The sequence below is a fragment of the Limulus polyphemus genome, unplaced genomic scaffold (genome assembly GCF_000517525.1).
Source record: "Limulus polyphemus unplaced genomic scaffold, Limulus_polyphemus-2.1.2 Scaffold3138, whole genome shotgun sequence".
Taxonomy (NCBI): domain Eukaryota; kingdom Metazoa; phylum Arthropoda; class Merostomata; order Xiphosura; family Limulidae; genus Limulus; species Limulus polyphemus.
The window spans coordinates 66,274-89,691 of NW_013668748.1; the positions used below are offsets into that span (position 1 = coordinate 66,274).

Genomic DNA, 23,418 nt, shown 5'->3' on the forward strand with positions numbered 1-23,418 from the left:
ATATATTTGAATAAATGTCAACAGATAGTAATTTTAGAATTTAAAAAAAAACAAGAAAAAGTTACATGCAGGGAGGGTAATGTCAGGATACACGTTTTTCTCTATGTTTATTTAAACGAATTTACAAAGATATCACTTAAACTTTGCTAATTTTTTTTTTCAGAAAGCATCGCTACCTAAAAATATCCTTCTATGAAAGATTGACTTAAGATTCTCGTCTCTCGTCACATGTGGAGTTATTTTATACGATACACTCAAATGATCATGGCCAGCCTTCGGTAATACTCAATAAGGAACACAAACAAACAAAACAATATATTAATGTGTGCTGTGATAATCAAAAGTATAAAAAACGTGTATATGCATATATAAAGATCACATCAATTAGAATTATGGAAATAAGAAAATCTGATAAACTTGTGCTATCACAATGTCTTCACTATCTTCACTGACAACTGGGTTTACTGCATTTAAACAGATAGATCAGTTTACTGCTTCAGCTGAATGTACCTTTGAGAGATATTACCATTTCTTTGGACCTCCCCCTGAAAAGCGAATAAGATACCGAGAACGCTTTTTTCTTTAGTCTGTACAATTATTTGTACAACCGAGTTGGATTAAGTCAGAAAATGCAGCCGTCTGTTTACGAAAGTAAGGTTTTTGGAATACTAAAAGCTGAAACAATGCATCTTTAAAAATAATTATAGCTATATTCTAAAAAAAAGATTGTTTTAAATAACCAATCAATGTGTTAATATGTGAAGAAGATTATTTAAAATAACCATTCAATGTGTTAATATGTGAAGAAGATTATTTAAAATAACCATTCAATGTGTTAATATTTAAAATAACCAATCAATGTGTTAATATTTAAAATAACCAATCAATGTGTTAATATTTAAAATAACCAATCAATGTGTTAATATTTAAATAACCCACATTAGTTGTTTCGATATTACCAATTTTCAAGTTTAAATTATTAGTGTTAAGTTCAACATTATCAGCAACATTGGAAAAAGCTAAAACCAATAACAATAAACTGATTGATCTTTTACAACCAGTCTATTTTAAAACTATACTTGAAGACACTGCAGAAAAATGTTTTTCTACTGCCGATAATCTATCAGAAAACAACGGTATCTTTCTGTAGAAGAGAGATTGATATTTATAACTTTCTATTAAATGTATTGTAAAATATATTCACTTTTTTAAGAATACTTTCAGAAAACTGATTCAAACTATTCTGGAAATAAAAGACGTAAATCTAACAGAAGTTACAGATTCTATCTTAGCTGAACTGACCATTACTGTAGTCAGTATTGTTTACCAATAATATGTTTGTAATTAGAAAACTAAGAAACTGTAAATTTATTCGAAGTACAATCTTACTTATAAATTTTACCAATGTATATATATATATATGTGTGTGTGTGTGTGTATGTATTGAGAACTTAATTAAGTTAAGTAAAATTTGTTCTAAGATTTTAGTACAAAACATAAATATAAAATATAAAATTATAAGTAATAATGGTAAAATTGATATATTCCATTCTTTATTTAATGTTAGTTTTATTAACAATACTGATTAAAGTACTTAATATATGTACATATAAAATATGCTTACTTTTTTCACTTTGCATTTATTCATTACATATATGTTTATTATGTGGATTGTCTTACACTGCTAGCCTTAGTACATGGATTAAGAACCAACCTAAATGTCTTATGTCGGCTGAAGCTCATTAGGCATTATGGGGATTACAATCGAACATACCGAAACAGAGAAGGCACTCAACTGATGATATTAATACTCCAACTCCGAACGGTATAATAAATTAGCTGTACTAATCCTATCTTAATTATCCACGTTGATAGCTCGCTTTGATCAGAAGATATCGATAATTCCTACCTCCCAAATCTTTAAAGTCATCCAACAGACGTTACTCAACCATGTTTTATAAACATCCGTTTTAGCCTACAGAAGTACATGTATGACTTTAAACTATCATTTTCAACAAGCTTCAAACGGACTGTTTTCTTTTCTTGTTTTTAATTAGAACAATCAGCAATAAACCTTAAGCATGTTTCTTTCAGATTTCTCTATAAAAAATGTATTTAATGCTAGAGACCTCTTGAACACTCGTATTACTGATAATGAATTGATTAATTGGAGACAAGTGAAACGTCCATGTGTGAGTAAAAACATATTTCTTGATAAATATGCTTGATATAAGTGCTAATAATTATATTTGTAATGGATATAACAAGTTTATATATATTTTCATTGCCATAAGGGGCTCAGTAGTAAGTCTGAGGACTTATAATGCGAAAAACCGGTTTTAGATACCCGCAGTGGGTAGGGCACAGATAGTCCATTGTGTAGCTTTGTTTGTGCTTACCAACAAACAAGAAAACATATTTATTATGATTATAGACCAGATTTTTCACATGAAAGATGCAGGAGCTAAACATTATGATGTGGACTGAGATGTTAGAAAAGTAAAGTATTTTATGAGTTTAATAAATCAATAGTTGATATCAGTGTTAATACAAGATTCACTTCTTTCATTAGGCTTAACAAGTACGTTTGATTGTAAATGTTTTTTGCCTCATTTCTCTTAATTATTCCATCACAGATTTAAAACCAGGGTATGCACAAAATATCAGTCCAGGTTTACTTTTTGTTGACTACAGAATCAAAAATTTACTATTTTAAAAGGTATACCATGAGAAATGCCTGCAACCAAACATGATTCTTTTCACACTTAAAATATATCGTTTAATTTTTATGCAAGCTTCCTTTTCGTTTCACGTGTTCTGTAACTCGTAATCAAAGGGCATGATTTATTGTCCATGAGTTACAGAGAGCTAAAGTAAATAATAATCTTATGTACTGTAAATAACAAGACAAAAATATTAAATACAACCAACCGTTATGTTTCAATAACATAATTGGTAACAAGTTGTCAACCGTTTTATGGCATAAAATTAGGGGCATTTTTCTCACCGTCGTTGAAAACTAATAGAATGAAATGAAATATTGCTTTCTCGGAATGAATAAATATCTCATTAGTTAATGGAAACAAATTCTAGCCTAAGTTATGACAAAATGTTGGACTAAAAACTATAACGATGGAAAGAAAAACATTGGGTTAACTGGGTGATTTAATAATTTATGTAATTAATTTGAACTGTTATTTTCAGCTTTTTCTTCCTTCTCCTTGTTATACCACTCCATATAACGAGGAACTTTTTTAACTTTCAATGGTTTATCGATTATCTGAACATCAGACTTAACTGAAGAGGCGGAGTTAACGCCATTCTCAGTGTTATATGGTAAAGAAGGGATTGATTTAGAATAATTTTCTGGATTGTCTGATGAGATATTTTCTTTCGTCTTTCGATCTTCAGGATTGACAGAATTATTTGCTTCTTCAGTAGATCCCTGAGTGTGTGTTACCGAAGAAGATGCATGGTTGGATGAAGATATTTCAGGGTTTGTTTTAGTATTGTTGTGAGATTCAACAGTTTGATATTTCGGAGAAAAAGAATTATCCTCAGGAGACTCCCTGTCTGTGACGTAGGTTTTGGTTATCACCCGGGTTTTGTATACAGTATGCGTCTGACCGTCCTGTTGATGTGATTGATCGTCACGAAAACCTTCTTCTGAAGGCTGATGATAACTACTTTGAAGCTGACCTGTGACATTCTTGTTAGTTATTCCACCATTTTCATCATCTAAACTCCCACGTTTAGTCTCAGTGTTGATGCGATCATCATCTGACTGCTTTATGCTCAGTTTCTGAGACTCAGAAGGATCTATAGCTGATACCTCGTGTTGTAAAACGTTGGATTTCTCAGGATCGTCGTTTTCTTTGATTTCTCTTATTATAATACGTTCTCGAATTATTGTTTCATTATTTTGGTTTCCAGGAATGTTTGTCTGCGATATACGCCCATCATTTCTGTCGTCCATTTCTATTGATATTGGTGCATTTTGATTCTTGTTGTAAAAATGATCATGTTGTTCTCTTCTTGAATCGCTCACGTATTCAGGATTTCTTATATCGTTGACGCTATGGTTTGGTTGCATATTTTGGAAGTGACGACTTTCTCCCTCTTTATTTTTCCCATATCGCTTTTCCCAGTATTCTTCGTAGTCTACAGTTTTGATCTTCTCTTGTTGATCTTTTTGTATATTTCGCGTTTGATTATCAGACAAAACCATATTTCCACTATAAAGAGACTGTCTAGATGAAACACTTCTTGTGTTTGGATGGACATTCCCTGTCTTGTGATAACGAGAGAAGTTAAGCTGCTGACTTCCATTATCTCGTCCAGAGGATGAATAGGAATCATGCCGAGAACGAACATTTCCATTTTGATGAAAGGAATCTGAATAATAACTTGAGTTGTGTTTAATCACAGGTCGTGTGTTTGGATATACTTCAACTTCACGGTATGCACGTTCTTCTTCAATCCGTCTAGGATAAACAGGAACACCAGAATCCTTTTTATTATCTCGAATATAGATTATCTCTTTTGTTCTGGTCATATTTTCTTCGTTGCCAGAATGCCTTTTGTTTTCAGAACCATCAGAATAGTGAGTTATCCTATGATGTGATCCTGAAGTAATTCTGTGGTTATATTCTTTGTTATTGGTATTCTCTCTTTCCACTTTCTGGTTGTCAGTGTTGTAATCCTTCCATCCTTTTTTCTGAAGAACTCCATCTCTAGATGAGATTGTTAACTGAATCATCAGTATTTGAAAAAACATGAATCTGTGATTATATTCACAAAAGAGACTAATTCAAAGTAACCTAAACATATGCAACTAGAAAATATTATTGCATTCTAATGTGAATGAAATGTAAGTTTTAAATGCAGAGACAGTGAAAAACTAGAAATGTTTGAAATATTCTGAAATAGTGTTTCCTTCCTACATAGAAGGTTATTATTAGTCAAGTCAGTATAATTCTAGGTCAAAATTTACCCTAAATGTTCGCTGCACTGAAAATAAACGATATCCAACTTAAGTTGTGGCTTGAGATGTCAGATATCATATGTGTTTTACATGAAATAAGAAAACAAGTTTCAAACTTATTTTATTGTCGTATTTTACAAATTTACTCTTCTGCATATCTTTTAACTGAACATCAATAATCTTATGTGTTTAATTCAAGGGAGCGATTTTAATTTTTTAACCACAATAAGATTTTAATATTTCGGCAAACTAAAGTACACAAAAATAATAGATACATACATATATATAAATTTTTCCCCTACTAATAAAGCTTGCATTCGTGATATCGAGCAAACAAATTTACAATTTATCACACAATCATAGTACTTTGCATATGCTAGGCGTAAATAAAACTAATAGGTTTAAACACATATTTTATTTCTCTACTGTTTTAAATCAGTTTATTACTTAGAATTTCTTCCCAGATGTGATAAGATTAAAATTTAGATAAGTAAGCAACTGTAAACTTACTCTCTTTTTTTCTCATTACTTTCATCCATAGAACCGGTTTCTTGGATTATAACTGCCCGTTCTGAGGGATGGATTCGCGAGTGGCTTTTTTCGTCTTCTGTTAAACAACTGAGAAATAACATTAAATGTATTAAATAATTTCTACGAGTTCGTAACACTAATGAAAATATCTTGATAAAACTTCGATAAACAATTTGATATTCTTGACGTCAACAACGTAAGCTTTTCGATTATTAATATTAATTATGATTACCATTTTACAGAAAAGATCAGTTTTTACATAACAATAAAGTATGGTTGATGATCAACCTTAATTGCAATGAAAATACAAAATAGTGGAGGCTATTTTACCTAATCGCTTTTCTTAACAATCAAACACAAACACATGTCTACAAAGTGTTGGAATTACCGATGTGATCAACCGATTTTTTAACATATTTGTCGAAGTAATCTATGTACTACATTATTTGTGGATTCATGGATCAATTGATTATAGGGTTCATAATAATGTATGAGTCACATAAAAAATATATAACAAAATTATATCAGTATTACAATTAATCCCTCTAATGTCTTCCGGGATACTCTTTGAATTGTCCCCCGGTGAGACAGTGGTACGTTTATGGATTTACAACCTAAACTCAGGGGTTCGATTCACCTCGGTGAATACAGCAGATAACTCGATGTGGCCTTGCTATAAGAAAAAAACACACACTCTTTGAATTTTGTATAGAAAATGAGTAATTTGAACCAACTTTTGTTTGTGGGCAGTTCTTAACATCTGGATGCTGTAAGAGGCAGAAATATTAAATTACCCTCAATGGTACAACAAGTGAACTCAACAGTAGCGAGCAATCTGTAAGCACGTTTTATAGTCAACTAAATCATCCTACAATATATTTTAAGTTAGATTAGCGAAAATGTATTTTTTTGCAAGATCAGAACAAATTTGAAAATGTAATCAAAGCATAAATAAAATAAAGTCACTAGGCTACAATACAAATATAGATAAAAACGCATTTTTTAAAGATAAAACGTCTTTGTTATTTTTCGCAAAGAAGTAAAAAAAACTATTTAGATGAAAGTTGACGAATGGATCAAAAATCTCCGAAACAGTTTTTTCTCACATACCCCAGACAAACCTAAGCTAGGACTAAAATACTGGTACAATATATCTAATGTAAGAGTATGAAGGACCTTTTTCTTTCTTTTTATATTTTTTACAGAAAGGACAACATTTCATTCGTCTTGTTAGTGAACCTTGTCTGTGTGTGTTTTTCTTATATCGGGCTATCTGCTGTGTCCACCGAGGAGAATCGAACCCCTGATTTTTAGCGTTGTAAATCCGTAGACTTACCGCTGTACCAGCGGGGGACGAACCTTGCCAGAAAACAAAGTTCGTACTTTTTTTGTGAGTGAACTCTATAAGACAACATTTTGGTTTTTATTTGCTGAGTTTTTAGGAATGCAACTCTTTATCCTTGAGAGTAAGTCTTTTTAAAATATTGACGTTACGTGTCTTCTGACAGTAAACTAAGAATGAAAAAAAATATATTTTCTTATAACAGAACCTTCGAAGAAGACGTTTAATTGTTGTTGTTTTTTTACACTCTTGGATAACGGCCCTTATTTCGACCACCTCATTAGAGATATTGTTAGATGGGCGAGATTTATGTCTTCTTTCGCCGTTTCGGCCTCCTTAGGGACATTGTTAGAAGGGTGAAGTTTGGATTTTATTTTGTGTTTCTTACAGTGAGTCGTGTTAGAAGGGTGAGGTTTATATCTTCTTTCGCCGTTTCGACCTCCTTAAGGACATTGTTAGAAGGGTGAAGTTTGGATTTTATTTTGTGTTTCTTACAGTGAGTCGTGTTAGAAGGGTGAGGTTTATATCTTCTTTCGCCGTTTCGACCTCCTTAAGGACATTGTTAGAAGGGTGAAGTTTGGATTTTATTTTGTGTTTCTTACAGTGAGTGGTGTTAAAAGGGTGAGATTTCTATCCTTTTGAAAATGAAAAAGCATCCTTTTAAAAGCTTTTTGACGAGACTTGTTTCGACTCTTCTGTCGAATAATCTTTTTTAAAAAGATAACAATTCAACCTTCCTGTTAAAGAATCTTATTAAAGAAAGGCAATGTTTAAATCTTCCTGCCAGTGAACCTCAGTAGATGAATAACGATTCTTTCTTTTTTCTGGAATTTTAGTCACATCAAACAAACAAAAACCTATTTTCCTTTAGATTGCTTACAAATAAATACAACGCCATAACATAAGATATTCAGACTTACCATTCGCATTCTCTGCTACATTCAGAACATCGACAACAGATACAGAAGCGAAAACAACCACAACAACGACAGCAGCAACAGCAGATCAACAGGATTAACAGGATCAACAAGATAAGAATCACCAAGGCAACCAACAACCATAAAACAATATCGTAATCCTTCTTTTTTATCATTCTTTCCTAATCAAGTGAAAGAAAAAACATTATAAAACCAAACTGGTTGAATTTATGTAATTTTTGTAATAATCTGGAATTTTGAAGTTTTCAACGTTACAAAATTTCCAAATTCCTTGATTAAGAGATGATCACCGCGTTTTCATATACTATATGAGAAATAATAACAATTCATGATACATCAACGTTCTGAAAATACAGAATTAATGGATTGTTTAACTTTCATCCACATGGCTAATTGTGGAAAAATAGTTAAGAAGTCATCTCGGGCTTTAGAAATATTACGTGTCCACACTCGAACTTCTTTAATTTATAATAAGGCCATTGCATTTCCTCTTTATTTTATTTGTACACTAACTGTATAAATAATTCTTAAAATCACGTGGTTTTAGATGCATTTCACCCTAAAAGACAGCACTGCTTGTCCAGTATAAAGCAGAATGAAAGATGTATATGCTTACGTCATCACATAATATAAACGTTTTTTTTCTTTTATGATTCTTAACGAAATACAGTATTACAGTAAGATTAATAATCTTTATATATTTTAACCATTTATACTCATGGCACAGTTAGAATTGATGTGAAGATCCATAAACTATGAATACATTTTTAAATTTCTTCCTTTAAAGCATTTCCAAAAAAATAGCATGCAACAAAATTTCAAATAATATCATTTTTAATATTACTTCTTAATTCCTAGTTTTCAATTTATAACATTTTTCATGAAAATAGAAATATTTTTAAGGGTAAAACCCAAAAGATATTATTAAATACTTTTTCAAATCAGAAGAAACTAATCGTTGTTTAAACAGAGTACAATGAAATTGATAAACCGTCGTCTCTGTCAGCGTTTTCTTTTTAAATAAATTTATTATATCCACTACTTAAATTTTATTCTTTTGTCACAATATTTTGGTTTCACAAACCCGAAAGATGTAGTGATGGTCATAAAAACCCTATATGTCGCTTGTTAGTGAAAAAAAATAGGCTTAATAGGAGTTAGTAACAAGTTTTTCAGCTTATATATAATGAAATATTTTAATTGGTCAACTTAGGAGCCAGCCACAGTTTTGTATAATACGTAAGAGTTAGCTATTCTTGTCCCCCCCCCCCGTGGCTTAGCAGAAAGTCTGGGGGCTTGTTATGCTAAAATTCAGGTTTCGATTACCCGCGGTAGGTAGAGCATAAGTAGTCCAGGCCAATCGGGTATGAAGACAATGTAATAATAGAAAAAAGAGATTAACTGTAAACTATAGACAATTTGTATATTTAGTTTTATTACTATTAATTTTCTACCACCTTTGATCCATTATATGATTTGTAAGAGCTCCATCATTAATTCCTTTCTCCCTATTATATTTGATGAAGAACAAGTGTCATAATTGCCTTTCGCAACGTTTATGCTACTCTCTGTAACAGAATCATAGATCAAGAATAAAAACACAAAAAACGAAATTTTTTTGCCACAATGAAAGGTAAAATCTTTATTATAGATTACAGTTTGTTTGTTTTTGAATTTCGCGCAAAGCTACACGAGGGCTATATGCGCTAGCAGTCCCTAATTTAGCAGTGTAAAACTAGAGGGAAGGCAGCTAGTCATCACCACCCACCGCCAACTCTTGGGCTACTCTTTTACCAATGAATAGTGGGATTGACCGTCACATTATAACGCCCCCACGACTGAAAGGGCTAGCATGTTTGGTGTGACGGGGATTCGAACTCGCGACTCTCAGATTGCGAGTCGAGTGCCCTAACCACCTGGCCATGCCGGGTCGATATAGATTACAGACTACTAGTTTCGATAACACGGTTATCAAGGCTAGTGTGTTTTTTTTTACTCTTAATATAGTAGCACAATGTGCCCGAAAAAATTATGAAATTCTATCTTACCTTGGTTTCTTCTTTTTGGGAATATTCTCGACCGTTAATGTTACTGTCAAAAAAAAAAGAAAATATTTCTTTAGAGTTAACAAAGCACTTCATTATATAAGATACATGAACATAGGGAAAAACTTAGTTAAACGAGGTTGCATCATGTTTGTGTATTCAAAGAAGCTTCCCGGCTGCATCTTGTCAGAATTTTAAAATACATTTCTTTATAAATATTTACGGAAGTTAGAGTATGTAAATATTGTACTTCAAATGCAAATACACGTGATCAGCTAAACAGGTTAATAATTAGGCCTACAGGCGATACATGATGAGCTAAATCAGTTCAGGGTTGGATCCAATAGGATAATATCTACTTGAAAACAAACAGCTAGTCGTTTCACATTTTATTATACCAGTATAATAGACAATTTGAGTAAAACTAATAACGTAAATAATAGCTATTAATTTATTTCTACATATTTTGGGATTATTATGAATGAAACACTAATAAAACAACAACAACAAGAAAAAAAACACGTCGAACCCAAAAGTCCAGTAGTAGTAATACTTAGTAAAGATGAAAGGAACAAATATAGTTATGTACTAAACAAAAAGAAGTAAAACATAAAATACGTTTTAAAACTGTTGGAGGAAAAATAATTTGTTCGTGTTTCAGATCAAGCGACCTTTCTATTTTGACAGAAGTAGGCCGAATTATGCATAATAGTGTTTAATAATATAAAGCGAGTTCATAGTGTTATGGGCTAGAAGGAGTTTTGACACACGCGTGGCTCAACGTCTGGAATTTTCTTAAAAGTTCATAAAACTTTTATTCAGTTTGAACCGAATAAAAAGCAAGGTAGAATAAAGTAGATTATTCATTTATGAGACTTTTACAATGAATATTTGATTATTGAGTTGGAGAATGTGTTAGTTTGTTAGTTAAAGTCAGGTAATTAGTCAGTTAGTTTAGATTTGTGAATACTGAGTCTGTGTTCTAAAGAAATACCATAGGTAAGAAAAAATTAGCAGGTAAGTGAACTGTGTGTTATTATCTATTTTGAAGTTAGGCCTATCAGTAAACATTAGTAAACCTAACTTGTAGAACTTGAAGTCGAAGAAATAAAACATTTTCTTTTTTATTAAGTGAACTGTACTGTTTATTATTTTGAGCAAATAATCCAAACATATGTGCCCAATAATATAAACAGCCCTTTGAAACACTGGCGTCAAGAGTTGGATTATTTGGTAAAAATATCAGAATTCCTACTAAAATCATGATAACGACATGCACCAAAAGTGAGATTGAAAATTTGCTGGAAGTTATGAAACAGTGAAAAAATTACCGAAAATAAAGACACATAAGATTAAGAGAGGAATTACATGAACGAGACTTATGATTTACAGAAGAATTAAGAACAAAAATCAGTGTAATCGAAAATATGATTGAAGAAGCCATAGAAAATATACAGATTGAGATTAAAAACCATAGAAAATGTATAAAAAGATTATTAAAACAATATCCACGAAATAGAAAAGGATATTAGGGAAGTATGAAAGAATTATATCAACAAGATCAAAAAAGCTATAGGAAAAATACAGAAGCATCGTAACAACGAGATTAATGAAGTATAAAATAAAAGAATATGTAGAAACTGAATTGTCAGGGTAGTGACACCAGTTGGAGAGCTCCTGAAGAAAACACCCTCAGTGATAAAATGCCAAGTTGGTGAAGGGCAAGAAGTTAAGAAGTTACTTTGTCTTCATACTACAATACTATAAGTCACAGAAAAGAAAACCACCAAAGACATTTGGTGATTGAACAAATGAGAAAAGTGTATTAGTAAAGAAAGAAAAATTTTTGTTACTCAAAATTCTTACTGTACATTGTTTTACACTGTTAATTCACGATTCGATAATTGTATTGTCTATATTTATGAATATTCATGTTAATTGGAGTTTATTATTAATTACGAAAGTTTAAGTTTAATAAGCCATTGTTTTCTTTGTTCAAGGGGCTTCACAATCACCCAGGGAAGTGCTATAAGCTTTTTGTATTGTTTGTTTGTTTTGAATTTCGCGCAAAGCTACACGAGGGTTATCTGCGCTAGCTGCCCTAACTTAGCAGTGTAAGACTAGAGGGAAGGCAGCTAGTCATCACCACCCACCGCTAACTCTTGGGCTACTCTTTTACCAATGAATAGTGGTATTGACCGTCACATTATAACGCCCCCCACGGCTGAAAGGGCGAGCATGTTTGGTGGGACGGGGAGGCTTTTTGTAAACTTAGATATTCATATTAATGTTGACTAGAGACAGTTTTGGCGTTACGTGACGAGCGCATGGCTTAACGTTTAGGATTTTCTTCAAAGTTTAAGACATGATTTGAAGCACATAAAAAGCGAGTTAAGCTGTCAGGCAGTTAGCCAGTTTGATCAGTTTAGTGAAAATTGAGTTTGTGTTTCAAAGAATCTAAGGAGATACCAGAAAATTAACAAGAAAGGGAAATTATTGTGTTAATGTCTACTGTGAAGTTAAGCCTATCAGTAAATATTAATAATGCTAAATTGTAGAACTTAATTCGAAGAAATAAAACGCTTTTTCTTTTATTAGGTGGATTGAATTTTGCATTACCTTTACTGAATAGTTTGAAAGCACTCGTCCAACGATAGCAACCATTATAACGATACTTCAGACCCATTAATAAATACTTCTTATCATCATTTTCTTAATTTGGGCTAAATAAAAGTTCTGTCTGCAAGAAATACTATTATATATTATGCATAATCAGTATATATTTCACTATTCTAGACGTTCTTGTCAAAGACTAACCCAAATCCTTTTTCGTTTTTAAGATTTTCCAACTTTTTTGGATAAAGCTTAGAAAGTTAGTAACTTGCCCCTCTCTGTGTCGATATATCCGTTGCAGATATTGTATACCAGGTGGCTCATTTAGGATCATCTTACAATAGCACATACCTTACAGCACTTTGCACTTCTTCAGTGTTGACTGTAGAGTTCTGAGGGAAGACTACCCAGGCTTCTGCTACAGTCCTAGAAATAAACGATTATATCTATGTATATGATTAAAATATTTATCTACCCCTAAAATTAGCTTCATATGTAGTTTATTAATTTTATCACAAAACTGAACTAAACGACACGATTTAACTAATGTTTCTTAGTAAGATTAGTTTCTTGTGGAAAAAATTACCTAAAATGTTGGAAAGAAAGCAGTTTAATAACTACATATGTAAAATAATGGGTTAAGTACATATTTAAAATCAGAAGGTTTAGTTTGAATTTCGCGAAAAGCTACACAAGGGCTACCTGCTTGCTTGTTTGTTTGTTTGTTTTGAATTTTGCGCAAAGGTACACGAGGACTATCTGCGCTAGCCGTCCCTAATTTAGCAGTGTAAGACGAGAGGGAAGGCAGCTAGTCATCACTAACTACCGCCAACTCTTGGGCTATTCTTTTACCAATGCATAATGCTCGCCCACAGCTGAAAGGGCGAGCATTTTTGGTGGGACTGGGATTCGAACCCGCGACCCTCAGATTGCGAGTCGAGCGTCCTAACCAACTGGCCAGGGCGGGCCAAAATCTTAAGTCCACTAAGAGCAAGACCGTATCGAAATTTTATATTCTAAAATAAATTTTGAATTATATAACAAAAATTACTGTAATCGTTAAGATTCTTGACAAATCATACTGACTCATACTGGTTTAACGGTGGAGTATGTTTTCTTAGATACATATGTTTGAATGCATTATATCAAAATGATTTTGAAAATGCAAATAGTAATTGATAGGACAACCACAGCCGATATAACGTCGCATTTGAATGGTATGTATCAGAACTCCATTTCGATATTGAAAGTAATGAAACAGACCTTTTTGACCTAAAGTATTCACACACACTCAAATCATAAAGATGTGTCCCAATCAGGGATTTAGGATTTCCAAGATGGGTTACCCATTGCATTTAATGGCATAGGAAAACAAAGGAATATAGTCAACTTGTGAATCAGAACCACCCAGGAAGATTTCTGCGACAAGTTGCACCACAGCCGTGGTTAACAAAATACAATGCCTTGTAGCAGGTAAGAATTCACGAACTCAAAAGTAAGTTGCAACATAATAAAAGAAACTACCCTGTTGGGCTACTGTCAGTGTGTACGGTCATCAGATAGAGCCTTACCAGACATGGCGACATGAAGCGTAACGACGTGGTTGGTCTCCAAAATGGTTTTAATATAATGTACTCATCCTGTGTTTACCTAATTAATTAAACTCGAACCTACAGACATTAGGATAACCTACTTTTCTCTCTGTCCTTCCAAAGGTTCCAGGTCATATATGTTAACTCGAGATCCAGTTAACTTACTCAGAGATCTAAATGTAATAGAACAAAGAATTAATTAAAATTTAGTAATATTAACGAATATGCCCCAACGTTATCTGATAGATAAGCAAATACCAATGATACAGTTAATCTACTTAGCTTAATACTAATCAAACTACGGACGTAAGGCAATACCAATCGTACAGTGGTTTTGTTTAGCTTAACAGTAAAGAGATAAAATTTATCAACAATAGCATAAAGTTTGTTGAAGAAAAAAATTACACAACCTATAATGGTTGTCCTAGGTTAGAAAAAAAACAACAAATTAATTAATCAATTTCTTAGTTTAATATTCATCGAAAAATTTGTTACAGCACAGAAAAATTAAGCTTAGCAAAGAAAAACTGATAATTTTCTCATATGAAAGAATCTTTTTACCTCTCTACGTTATCCTTGTTTGCTCTGACGTCATTTACTGGTCGAGAAATGATAAACTGAATTGTACGATTAAGGTAATCCTGGAAAATAATAAAAATCTCGAAGTTTTTATGCATTTTTCCAAGACCTATAAACGAAGAAAACCCAACAACAGCTATTTTATTCAATAGCGGCATGAGTGTGAATCGCAAAGAATGTATATCACAAGTTAGTCTTCATTCATTTTTGCCTTATTAGTTAATGTTATACCGCTAGCTAAGCCAACAAGAATTAACTCTGTGTTGTTTTTTTTTTACTCATTTGGCAAGAGTTAGAATTCTGAGACATGATATATTGGTACTTCAACTAAAAAACCCAGCACGTAGATTTTTGCGGTTAGAGGGAGTCTTGTTTATGAGATGGAAGGTGTACGATAACCGTGTAGTTAAACATTGTTTTACTTACGACCTTTAGTTTAGGTGTAAGAGCACACTTGTGAATCCTTACTTTGTTTGATGTGGGTTTCAACGACGGGAAGTACTAGTGCTGATATTTCATAGAATATTACAATAGACATTACCATACTGAATAAGCATTGTCTTACTTATGGCCTATAGCTCAAGTGTAAAACCACTTCTTAAAACTTACTTTGTTTGATGTTGGTTTGAATGATGGGATGCTGGTTGTGACATTTTGTGTAATGTTAAATTGTTATATATATATATATACAAAAACTCTCATACTACTAGCCCTGCTGTAGCAGTAATGGCGAAACTTTGGCTGAAATAAAAAATATTTATTATTATCTGGAGAGTAAAAGGCATTATTTTCTATCTTTATTATCTACATTAGAATGTATTATAAAAATCTGGTTTAAAATTAAAAATTCAATGTTATTTTTCATCAAAAGACTGTCTGTCTTATTTATATCTTTAGAAAATGTATTTAAAAGTAATGGAAAGCCAGCTGAAAAATCTTGAAAATATTAACAAAAATTAACATTTATAATTTCATAAGATTCATTAGAACTTGATACTTTACATTACACGTAAAAACTACGCTATTTTATTCTGGTAAGTGTCTTCTAATATATGAAATAACAGATAATTAACTTTCTGCATCTGATACCTGTGTATGAATTTGAACTTCCACTGTAGTTTGTTGAGGTGGCGAGCCGCCATCATCAGCCTGGACTCTTAGGACAACAGGAGTTGCTGAAGACTGACTGCCTGAGATAAGCGGTTTCGTAATAGTCAACTCCCCGGTTGCTTGATTTATCCTAAACCTGTCACTATAAGGTCCATTCAAGATGCGATAGGTCAATTTATTGGTGGTTCCGGCTGCATCAGGATCTTCAGCCTATGTATGAAAAAACACAAGAAGGATTTGAGCATTTCTTCAACTCATTAAATAAGCAAATGTTTAATGAATACTAATAACATAAGCAAAAAGGTCAATTCACATATTAAAGCTTCGCTTACAGGATTATATATCTTTATTGGAGTACCTGTGTATCCCTCCAGTGGCTCAGTGGAAAGTCTGGTGGCTTATAACGCTAAAAACCGGGGCACAGCAGTTATAGCCCGTTGTGTAGCTTTGTGCTCAGTAACAAACAAAGTATTGTTTGTTTGTTTGTAATTAACCACAAAGCTACACAATGGGCTATCTGTGCTCTGCCCACCACGGATATCGAAACCCGGATTCCAGCGTTGTAAGTTCGCAGACATACCGCTGTGCCACTGGGGGCCCAAACAAAGTAATTGTGCAAGTTTTTAAATAATGAAGCAAAGTAACTCTAAAGTTAACTCATTAAACCTAAAGACCAGTTGCGTCGATTCTAGAACTAAGTGATTTCAGTTATAGACTTATATAAATAAAATTGTTTTTAAACTGAGAACACTAACCTCAAATGCCTCAGTTTGAATCTGAGAATTTATGATTCACGTCCCATTTATACAAAATCGCACTCCGCACTTTGGAACATGTGTGCGTTATAAGAGTGTCAGTCAAATCTCTCTAATAAATTAGAATTGTCCAGTAATTCGCAGTGTGTGTTGTTTACTTGATTTTTGCTTTTTTAGCTTTGCATAGTTTTGCGCTAATATCCAAAATCAACCACCAAAACTAATCTAAATTGTATGTCATTAATAAAGTGGTTGTTTTAATAACGACTAGATAAGAAATATATCAAAGCTGCAACTTTAGTTTTCTTGTATTTTTGTAAGCCAAGAATTTTTGCAACCGTATAGCTAGACCATTCAGCAACCATATAGAACGAGCGTGTTCGGTGATGGGGATTCGAACTCGTAACCCTCAGATTGCGAGTCGAGCGTTATAGCCACCAGGCCATGGCATGTCCGCAGCTTTAGTAAGGTACTTTCTTGAATGTGGCTTTCTATTTTAAAACCTCGTCCTGTCCATATGAGAACATTGGAATAAAAAAAATCTGAAAAGATTAATTAGAGAAAATAAAAATGATTTGTCAAGATTGATTAAAACGCCTTCCTCTGGTACAGGCCGAACTATGATCTAAGGTTCGCAATGTTACTATAGAAAATTAAATAACGCTCCATACTTTGGCTCCATGGATGTGTTATAAGAGAGACAGCCAAATACTACTCGATTATAGTAGCCCAAGAACTGATAGTGGGTGGCGTTGACTAGCTGCATCCCCTCTAGTCTACCATTTTGAAATTAAGGACGGCTGGCGCAGATAGCTCTCGAATAGCTTTGCGCGAAATTCAACTAACGAACAAATCATCTGACCCCAGCATTTATTTAATTCAAAAGCTATTTAGTACCCATAATTACCTTGATAAATATTTTTCGATCAAAGCCGCTCAAATCTGTATTCAAGATGGCGTCGTAACGTGGTTGTTCGAACACGGGTTTGTTGTCGTTAATATCCAGAAGACGAATCACAAGATGGGTGACATTTCTATTTCCACGACCCAAGTCGTCACGTGCTTCAATAGTTAATGTATACTGTGGCACATTTTCTCTATCCAGGCCTTGTGATGACGTCAGAGTAACTTCTCCTGTATCTGGGTCCAAATTCATTCTAATCAGAGGTAAAGAGTGAAAAAAAATAATATCTGAATCAAGTCATACACCTAATTCCCACGAAAATCACTTTTCCGGTTTCTGAGATCAACTAGTGAAAAGCACTAAAATTATGAGAAATATCAAGTAATTGTATTTCACTTTACTGAAAGTACCACAATGATAAGAGGAATTACTGTTTTGTCACGAACCTCACAATCTGCAGATCGCAAAGTTCCAATTCCGTCACTGAACATGCTCGCCCTTTCAATCTTGGGGTGTTATAATATGAATATCAATCCCACTATTATTTGGTAAAAATGAAACCAGAGGATTGGTAGTGGGTGGTGTTGACTAGCTGCCTTTTATTTAGTCTAATTCTTCTAAATTAGAGACGGTTAGAGCAATTAGCCCCCGAGTAGCTTTCCACGAAATCCAAAAACAAACACAAATCTTACCCCAGTGTATGCGTATGCAGATACTACATTCATGAGTTTCACTTGAAATAGTGGAAATAAATAGATATGATGAATAATGCCAATAAACTAATTCGAGACACCTAATTTTTTGGCTACTTTATTGGGTTTTAATTTCTTATAAGATAGAATAAAGTGCGAACATTACTAACCTTTAACCTAATCCACGAAATCTATGTTACAATTTAAGATATACATTTTTGCTACGAGAGTAGACGTGACTTGAAGTATTAATTTAATTAAGATCAAGTTTTTCCTCGATATTAAAAGTTGTTTATGAAAGTATATGAAAGTGACAGTCGAACTAGGTGACTGTCGAGTTTGTTCAACATACATTTCTTTGTCTGTTTGCTTCTTTAGTTTGTTTTTATTTATGCACAAAGCTACACAAGGGCTATCTGTGCTCTGCCCACCACGGGTATCGAAACCCAGTTTCTAGCGTTGTAAGTCCGCAGACATACCGCTGTGCCACTGGGAGGCATTTCTTTGTCAAATGTTTATATATCATATAGGAATTTCAACTTTATTATTAGATCTTCTTTTTCAGCCCCCCATTTTTTTCAAACTCGTGTGAAACATTCTTATAATCCAATCAAACACTTCATAATTTTGATCTCAAGTGAAAAAAAAATTCAAAACTTAAAAGTGTCTGAAACAAATCCATACTATAAAACAACTTGTGTCTAAATGCCTGATTCTCCGTAACGAGAAATTTTCGACCTTCTAACCTCAAATCATCATGAAACTTTCAAAGGTTCTTGGCCTAGAATGATTTTCAAAAACATTTACTCAATGATTTTCCCATTTTCCAAGTTTGACAGCCATTTCAATTCCACCCTCCCACTCATGTTATAATGCCATAGTGCAGGCGAATGACGTACACGCACACCTATCTGCCATTCACGTGAAGTCAATTAAATGAATTCTGCGCGAGGCGTGGGTATATCTATCCTATGAAACTCTAAGAAGAAAAAATTCTTTATGTAGTATAGAAAATGTTCAAACTATGTCACCCATAAACAGGCAAAGCAAAGAAGTATTTGCTGTAGGCCACAAAATCCGATAAAGAACTGCAGTATAGAAATAGAACATTTTCAAATATCCTATGGCACACAAAAAAAGTTAGCTAATTATTAAGCGAAATCAAACTGACATAGAATATGTTCGTGTTGGTATTAGATTTAAATATACTGCTCGTTTGCCACTTTATAGTAGTTTATATATATATATTGAATTCTTTTCAGATATTATGAAGCTGAAACTTCTTCTGGCCTCCTTTTGTTTTGGTTTTCGAGGTAGACTCTAAGTTTTTCTCTTCATCTCGATACATAAATAGGTATAAACTATTTGATCCGAATACAGCCTAGAAATAAGATCCGGTACTTTATCAGCCTGAAGGGAGATTTATAAGTTTTCATGTGCCTTTTTTTTGTATTAACTTAGGGGGCCCATCGGTGCATTGCCCTGATTGCACCGATGTTAAATACACCACTGAATTGAATTCATCTTGGGATTAGAGTAGTCCTATATACGAAAAAGGATTGAAAATAATGAAATGCAATCATCAACAAGTACTAAAATACAAATAAGATATTGAGTTTATAGCTAGCACAGACTTGCCAGAAATGAATAGGAGATGTAGTATTAGTTGACTTGCTTGTATCCAGGTTATATCTATGGCTGATCAGTATGTACTGGCTCCCTAAGAAAACTACACCGAGTAGTTTGAAGTGTTAAAAACGCCTGTGAAATTTAAATTCAATATTTATCACCTCCTACTGATTTCTTTTATTCTAACTTTCCTTTGACATTTAGGTTTTTATTTATTAAACATAACTGCCAAAACGTTTTGATTGATATTACGTAGATATATATCATTAAAAGGTGTTTTCAGAAACAATTATGGTTAAGAAGTTTACTCACAATTCCGCGATGGGTCCGTTGATTGCTGTATAGCGAATTTTACCGTAGTCGCCAGTGTCGACGTCTGTTGCCTAAAACCGACATTAGATAAAAGATAAAGTCAGCTTGTAAGCCTTATATACTCTCTATGGTATTAAATTGCTCATCAGAAGTTCAAATTTTTCAAATAGATCAGTTATATCTATATAAAAGCTTTTCAATTTTAATTATACTATAATCTGTATATATATTATTAAATATTTAATATTAATCAATCTACAAAATGACTTAAGTAGTTTATAAAATGACACCTTAAGAAAAATAAGCTATTTATTAAAAGTATTTCACACTAAATTGTCTCACATAAACTCTTGTCACAAAGGTTCCAGGTGCTGCGTTTTCTTGTATTGTGGCTTCGTACGTTTCTTTAGAAAATTGAGGGATATTGTCGTTCGAATCAAGAATGTTAACCCTAATCTTGGCTCTAGCCGACAGAGTTTCAGAAGAACGAGCTACAACCTAAAAAACAGGTTTTGCGATTACAATGTGACAATGAAACAATTATTGCCTTCAAATGAATTTGATTTAAAAATTGACTGAAAATACTACAGTATTTAAAGTATGTCCACAATCCTACAACAATGTCAAATTTTTGTCTTTAATGTGATATTATTATGGACTTTTTTAATTTACACGTTTGTGTTATTGTTTGTCTCGGAAAAATTTTTACGTCGCGTAAGAGGTATGTCTTAATATTAGAACTTTTCTGAAAGTGTAGGAAACAATATATGAGACATGACTTACAATAGAATAGGACAATAGGTTCAGTGGAGCAGGAACCTGGGGAACGAGGAGAGCGGTCGCTCCCCCCCCCCTTCCACCAGGATCCGGAATCGGTATGAGAACCAAGGCAACAAAAAATTACCAATTAGGGTTTGAATATATTAAAAATAGTGTATATATCGTATAGTGTCATTAGTTTCTGAACAACAATAGCCTCCATGTTTAAGCGATATCTATCAGTTTCAAGTCCACTGAAGGTCGCTTCCCTCTGGCAAAAAGAAGTTCCTACGCCTGTGAGTAGGTTGGGTGATTTGTGACTACTGTAATGATTGATTACTGAGTTAGTAGATTTGGTAGTCTGTTACTTCAGTTTTGTGAATATATGGTTTGTGTTTCAATAACGTTCCAGATATACAAAGAAAATGGCATAGGTACAAGAGAAAAATTAGCAAGTCTGTGAACTTGGTCTATCATTGAACATTATGTTGTTGTTGTTTGTTCGCGCAAAGCTACGCGGTTGGTTATTTGCGCTCTATCTACCACGGAGAATTGAATTCTGGATCTTAGCTTTGTAATTCTGTACACTTATCGCTCACCCACCGGAAGATCACTGAACATTGGTAAAGGGACTAGCTAACCTATCCCACTATTGACACCAGTTCGTTATACTTTATGTTGTTGGACGGGTTTTCTTGGATTATATGGTTAAAAGAATGCAAAGTCCTGTCCATTTAGATATATTAAAATCGTTTTATTTCTTCAGGTTCTACAAATTAGGTTGTGAAGCTTTATACCTAAAAACAAACACATTTTGATAAAATATAAAATCAAAGTCCAACTTCCAGGTGATGACATTTATTCGATACAAGATTAAAGTTTTACTAAAGATGATGAAACAGTGGAAAAAAGATCAAAAACAAAGTGACAAAAAATTAAAGGAAGAAAAAGAAGAAAGAAAAAGAAAATAAAACCTCTAGAAGAAAGAGATGAAAAAAAAAACAGAAACTTAAAATATAGAGAAAGAAACTTAAAATAAGACCAAAACGAAGGAGACGGGAAGCTGAGGGAAGTATAAAAAGAACAAGACAAAAGATTAGCAGAGTTGTGAACAAAATGGAATTTGATTAAACACAAGATCGACGAAACGATATAAAATGTACAGACTGAAGTATAGAAAACAATAGGAGATATAAAGAAAAATTACAACAACATCAATGAAATATAGAGTTTCACAAAAGAATGAAGTTTCGAAAGTAAACATTATGAGCAGAATAAAGAGTAAAGAAGAGATTTTAGCTGAATTTGCAGAAGATGTGGAAAGATTTGCACACTCATCCAGATACTCCACATGAAATGATGGATTCGTTGACATGTGACCTATTTATAGACGTCACAGTAGTGATAGATTGGGTGTACATCTGCAAAGAAGTTGTCCAAGCGATGGAACTTGAATCAATTAAAGTGGCAGATATACAACTGAAAGCACCATCAAGGAATTATAGGATCGTGAGACCAAAGAGTGTGGAAACATGAACTTTTGATGGAGATCGAGGAGAACTCAAAAGATTAAGAGTGGAAGAAGTAAACCACAGGACAGAAGATGTTTCAATTGTAATCTAAAAAGACAAATTGCCAGTTACTGCAGCCTTTAGGAAAGAGAAAATGCTCCCTCCCCCCAAAAATACAAGAAAGGGTTTGGTTTGTTACGAATTTCGCGCAAAGCTACACGAGGGCTATCTGCGCTAGCTGTTCCTAATTTAGCAGTGTAAGACCAGAGGGAAGGCAGCTAGTTCTCATAACCCACCGCCTACTCTTGGGCTACTCTTTTACCAACGAATAGTGGGATTGACTGTCACATTATAACGCCGCCACGGCTGAAAGGGCGAGCATGTTTGGTGTGACGGGGATTCGAGCCCGCGACCCGCAGATTACGAGTCGAGCGCCCTAACCACCTGGCCATGCCGGGCCACAAGAAAAGGAAACTTCTATAAGTGTGGAAAACACAGACACTACTTCCGAGACTATGATGACTCATTCGTTGACGATAAACGAAGGAGATGATATCCTGAGGATAAGAATAAAGCACAAGTAGTCAATCAGAGTGATCTTATGATCACAAGAGTATCTCCAGATGAAATGAAATTCGTTTCACGAATTATAGAACTAATAAAAACAAAGCAATATACATGAAACACTTTTTAAATAGTCCATACTTATCAAATATCACATTCACAGTACTATATTGTTTTTCCTCATTTTGAACTTGGCTCCCCATATTTCAACCCCTCTTCAACCTATATCGCTTAAATATGTTGCCAATCTGTGGAGTCCTGTATGAATATATATTTTAGGCTAAAATCCATTTCTAACACTCTAAACTGTGGTTTTGGTATTATGATAAATGATGAGGAAATTTCTACGCCTTTTTACTTTTTTCACTTGTAGATTCCATTTTGTTTTCAGAAAGTACGATGTCAAAACTCAGAATAGAATCATGATCTATATCATATAGTTAGAATGTCCAAACATATTAAAATGACGTTTCGTAATCCTCTTATTCGCATATGGAAAATCGTTTTTGTACACGAAAGCACCTTCTCTGAACAATTATATACGTCCGCCATTTTGTT

The 23,418-nt window shown here is 33.4% G+C and overlaps 1 protein-coding gene across 1 annotated transcript in view; it reads right to left on the reverse strand.

Moving 5' to 3' along the window:
* Window positions 1-1,738: 1,738 nt before the first annotated feature.
* The window catches only part of LOC106468732 (cadherin-86C-like), a 53,258-nt gene continuing 31,578 nt past the window's right edge, over window positions 1,739-23,418 (reverse strand). The window contains exons 14-24 of the mRNA XM_022397093.1: window positions 20,369-20,524; window positions 20,027-20,097; window positions 17,397-17,646; window positions 15,714-15,944; window positions 14,607-14,686; window positions 14,147-14,218; window positions 12,805-12,879; window positions 9,844-9,886; window positions 7,778-7,956; window positions 5,495-5,602; window positions 1,739-4,733 (exon numbers count right to left, since the gene is read on the reverse strand). Coding sequence (XP_022252801.1) covers window positions 3,182-4,733; window positions 5,495-5,602; window positions 7,778-7,956; window positions 9,844-9,886; window positions 12,805-12,879; window positions 14,147-14,218; window positions 14,607-14,686; window positions 15,714-15,944; window positions 17,397-17,646; window positions 20,027-20,097; window positions 20,369-20,524 — 2,817 coding nt within the window. The 3' untranslated portion in view covers window positions 1,739-3,181. The remainder of the gene's footprint in view (window positions 4,734-5,494; window positions 5,603-7,777; window positions 7,957-9,843; window positions 9,887-12,804; window positions 12,880-14,146; window positions 14,219-14,606; window positions 14,687-15,713; window positions 15,945-17,396; window positions 17,647-20,026; window positions 20,098-20,368; window positions 20,525-23,418) is intronic.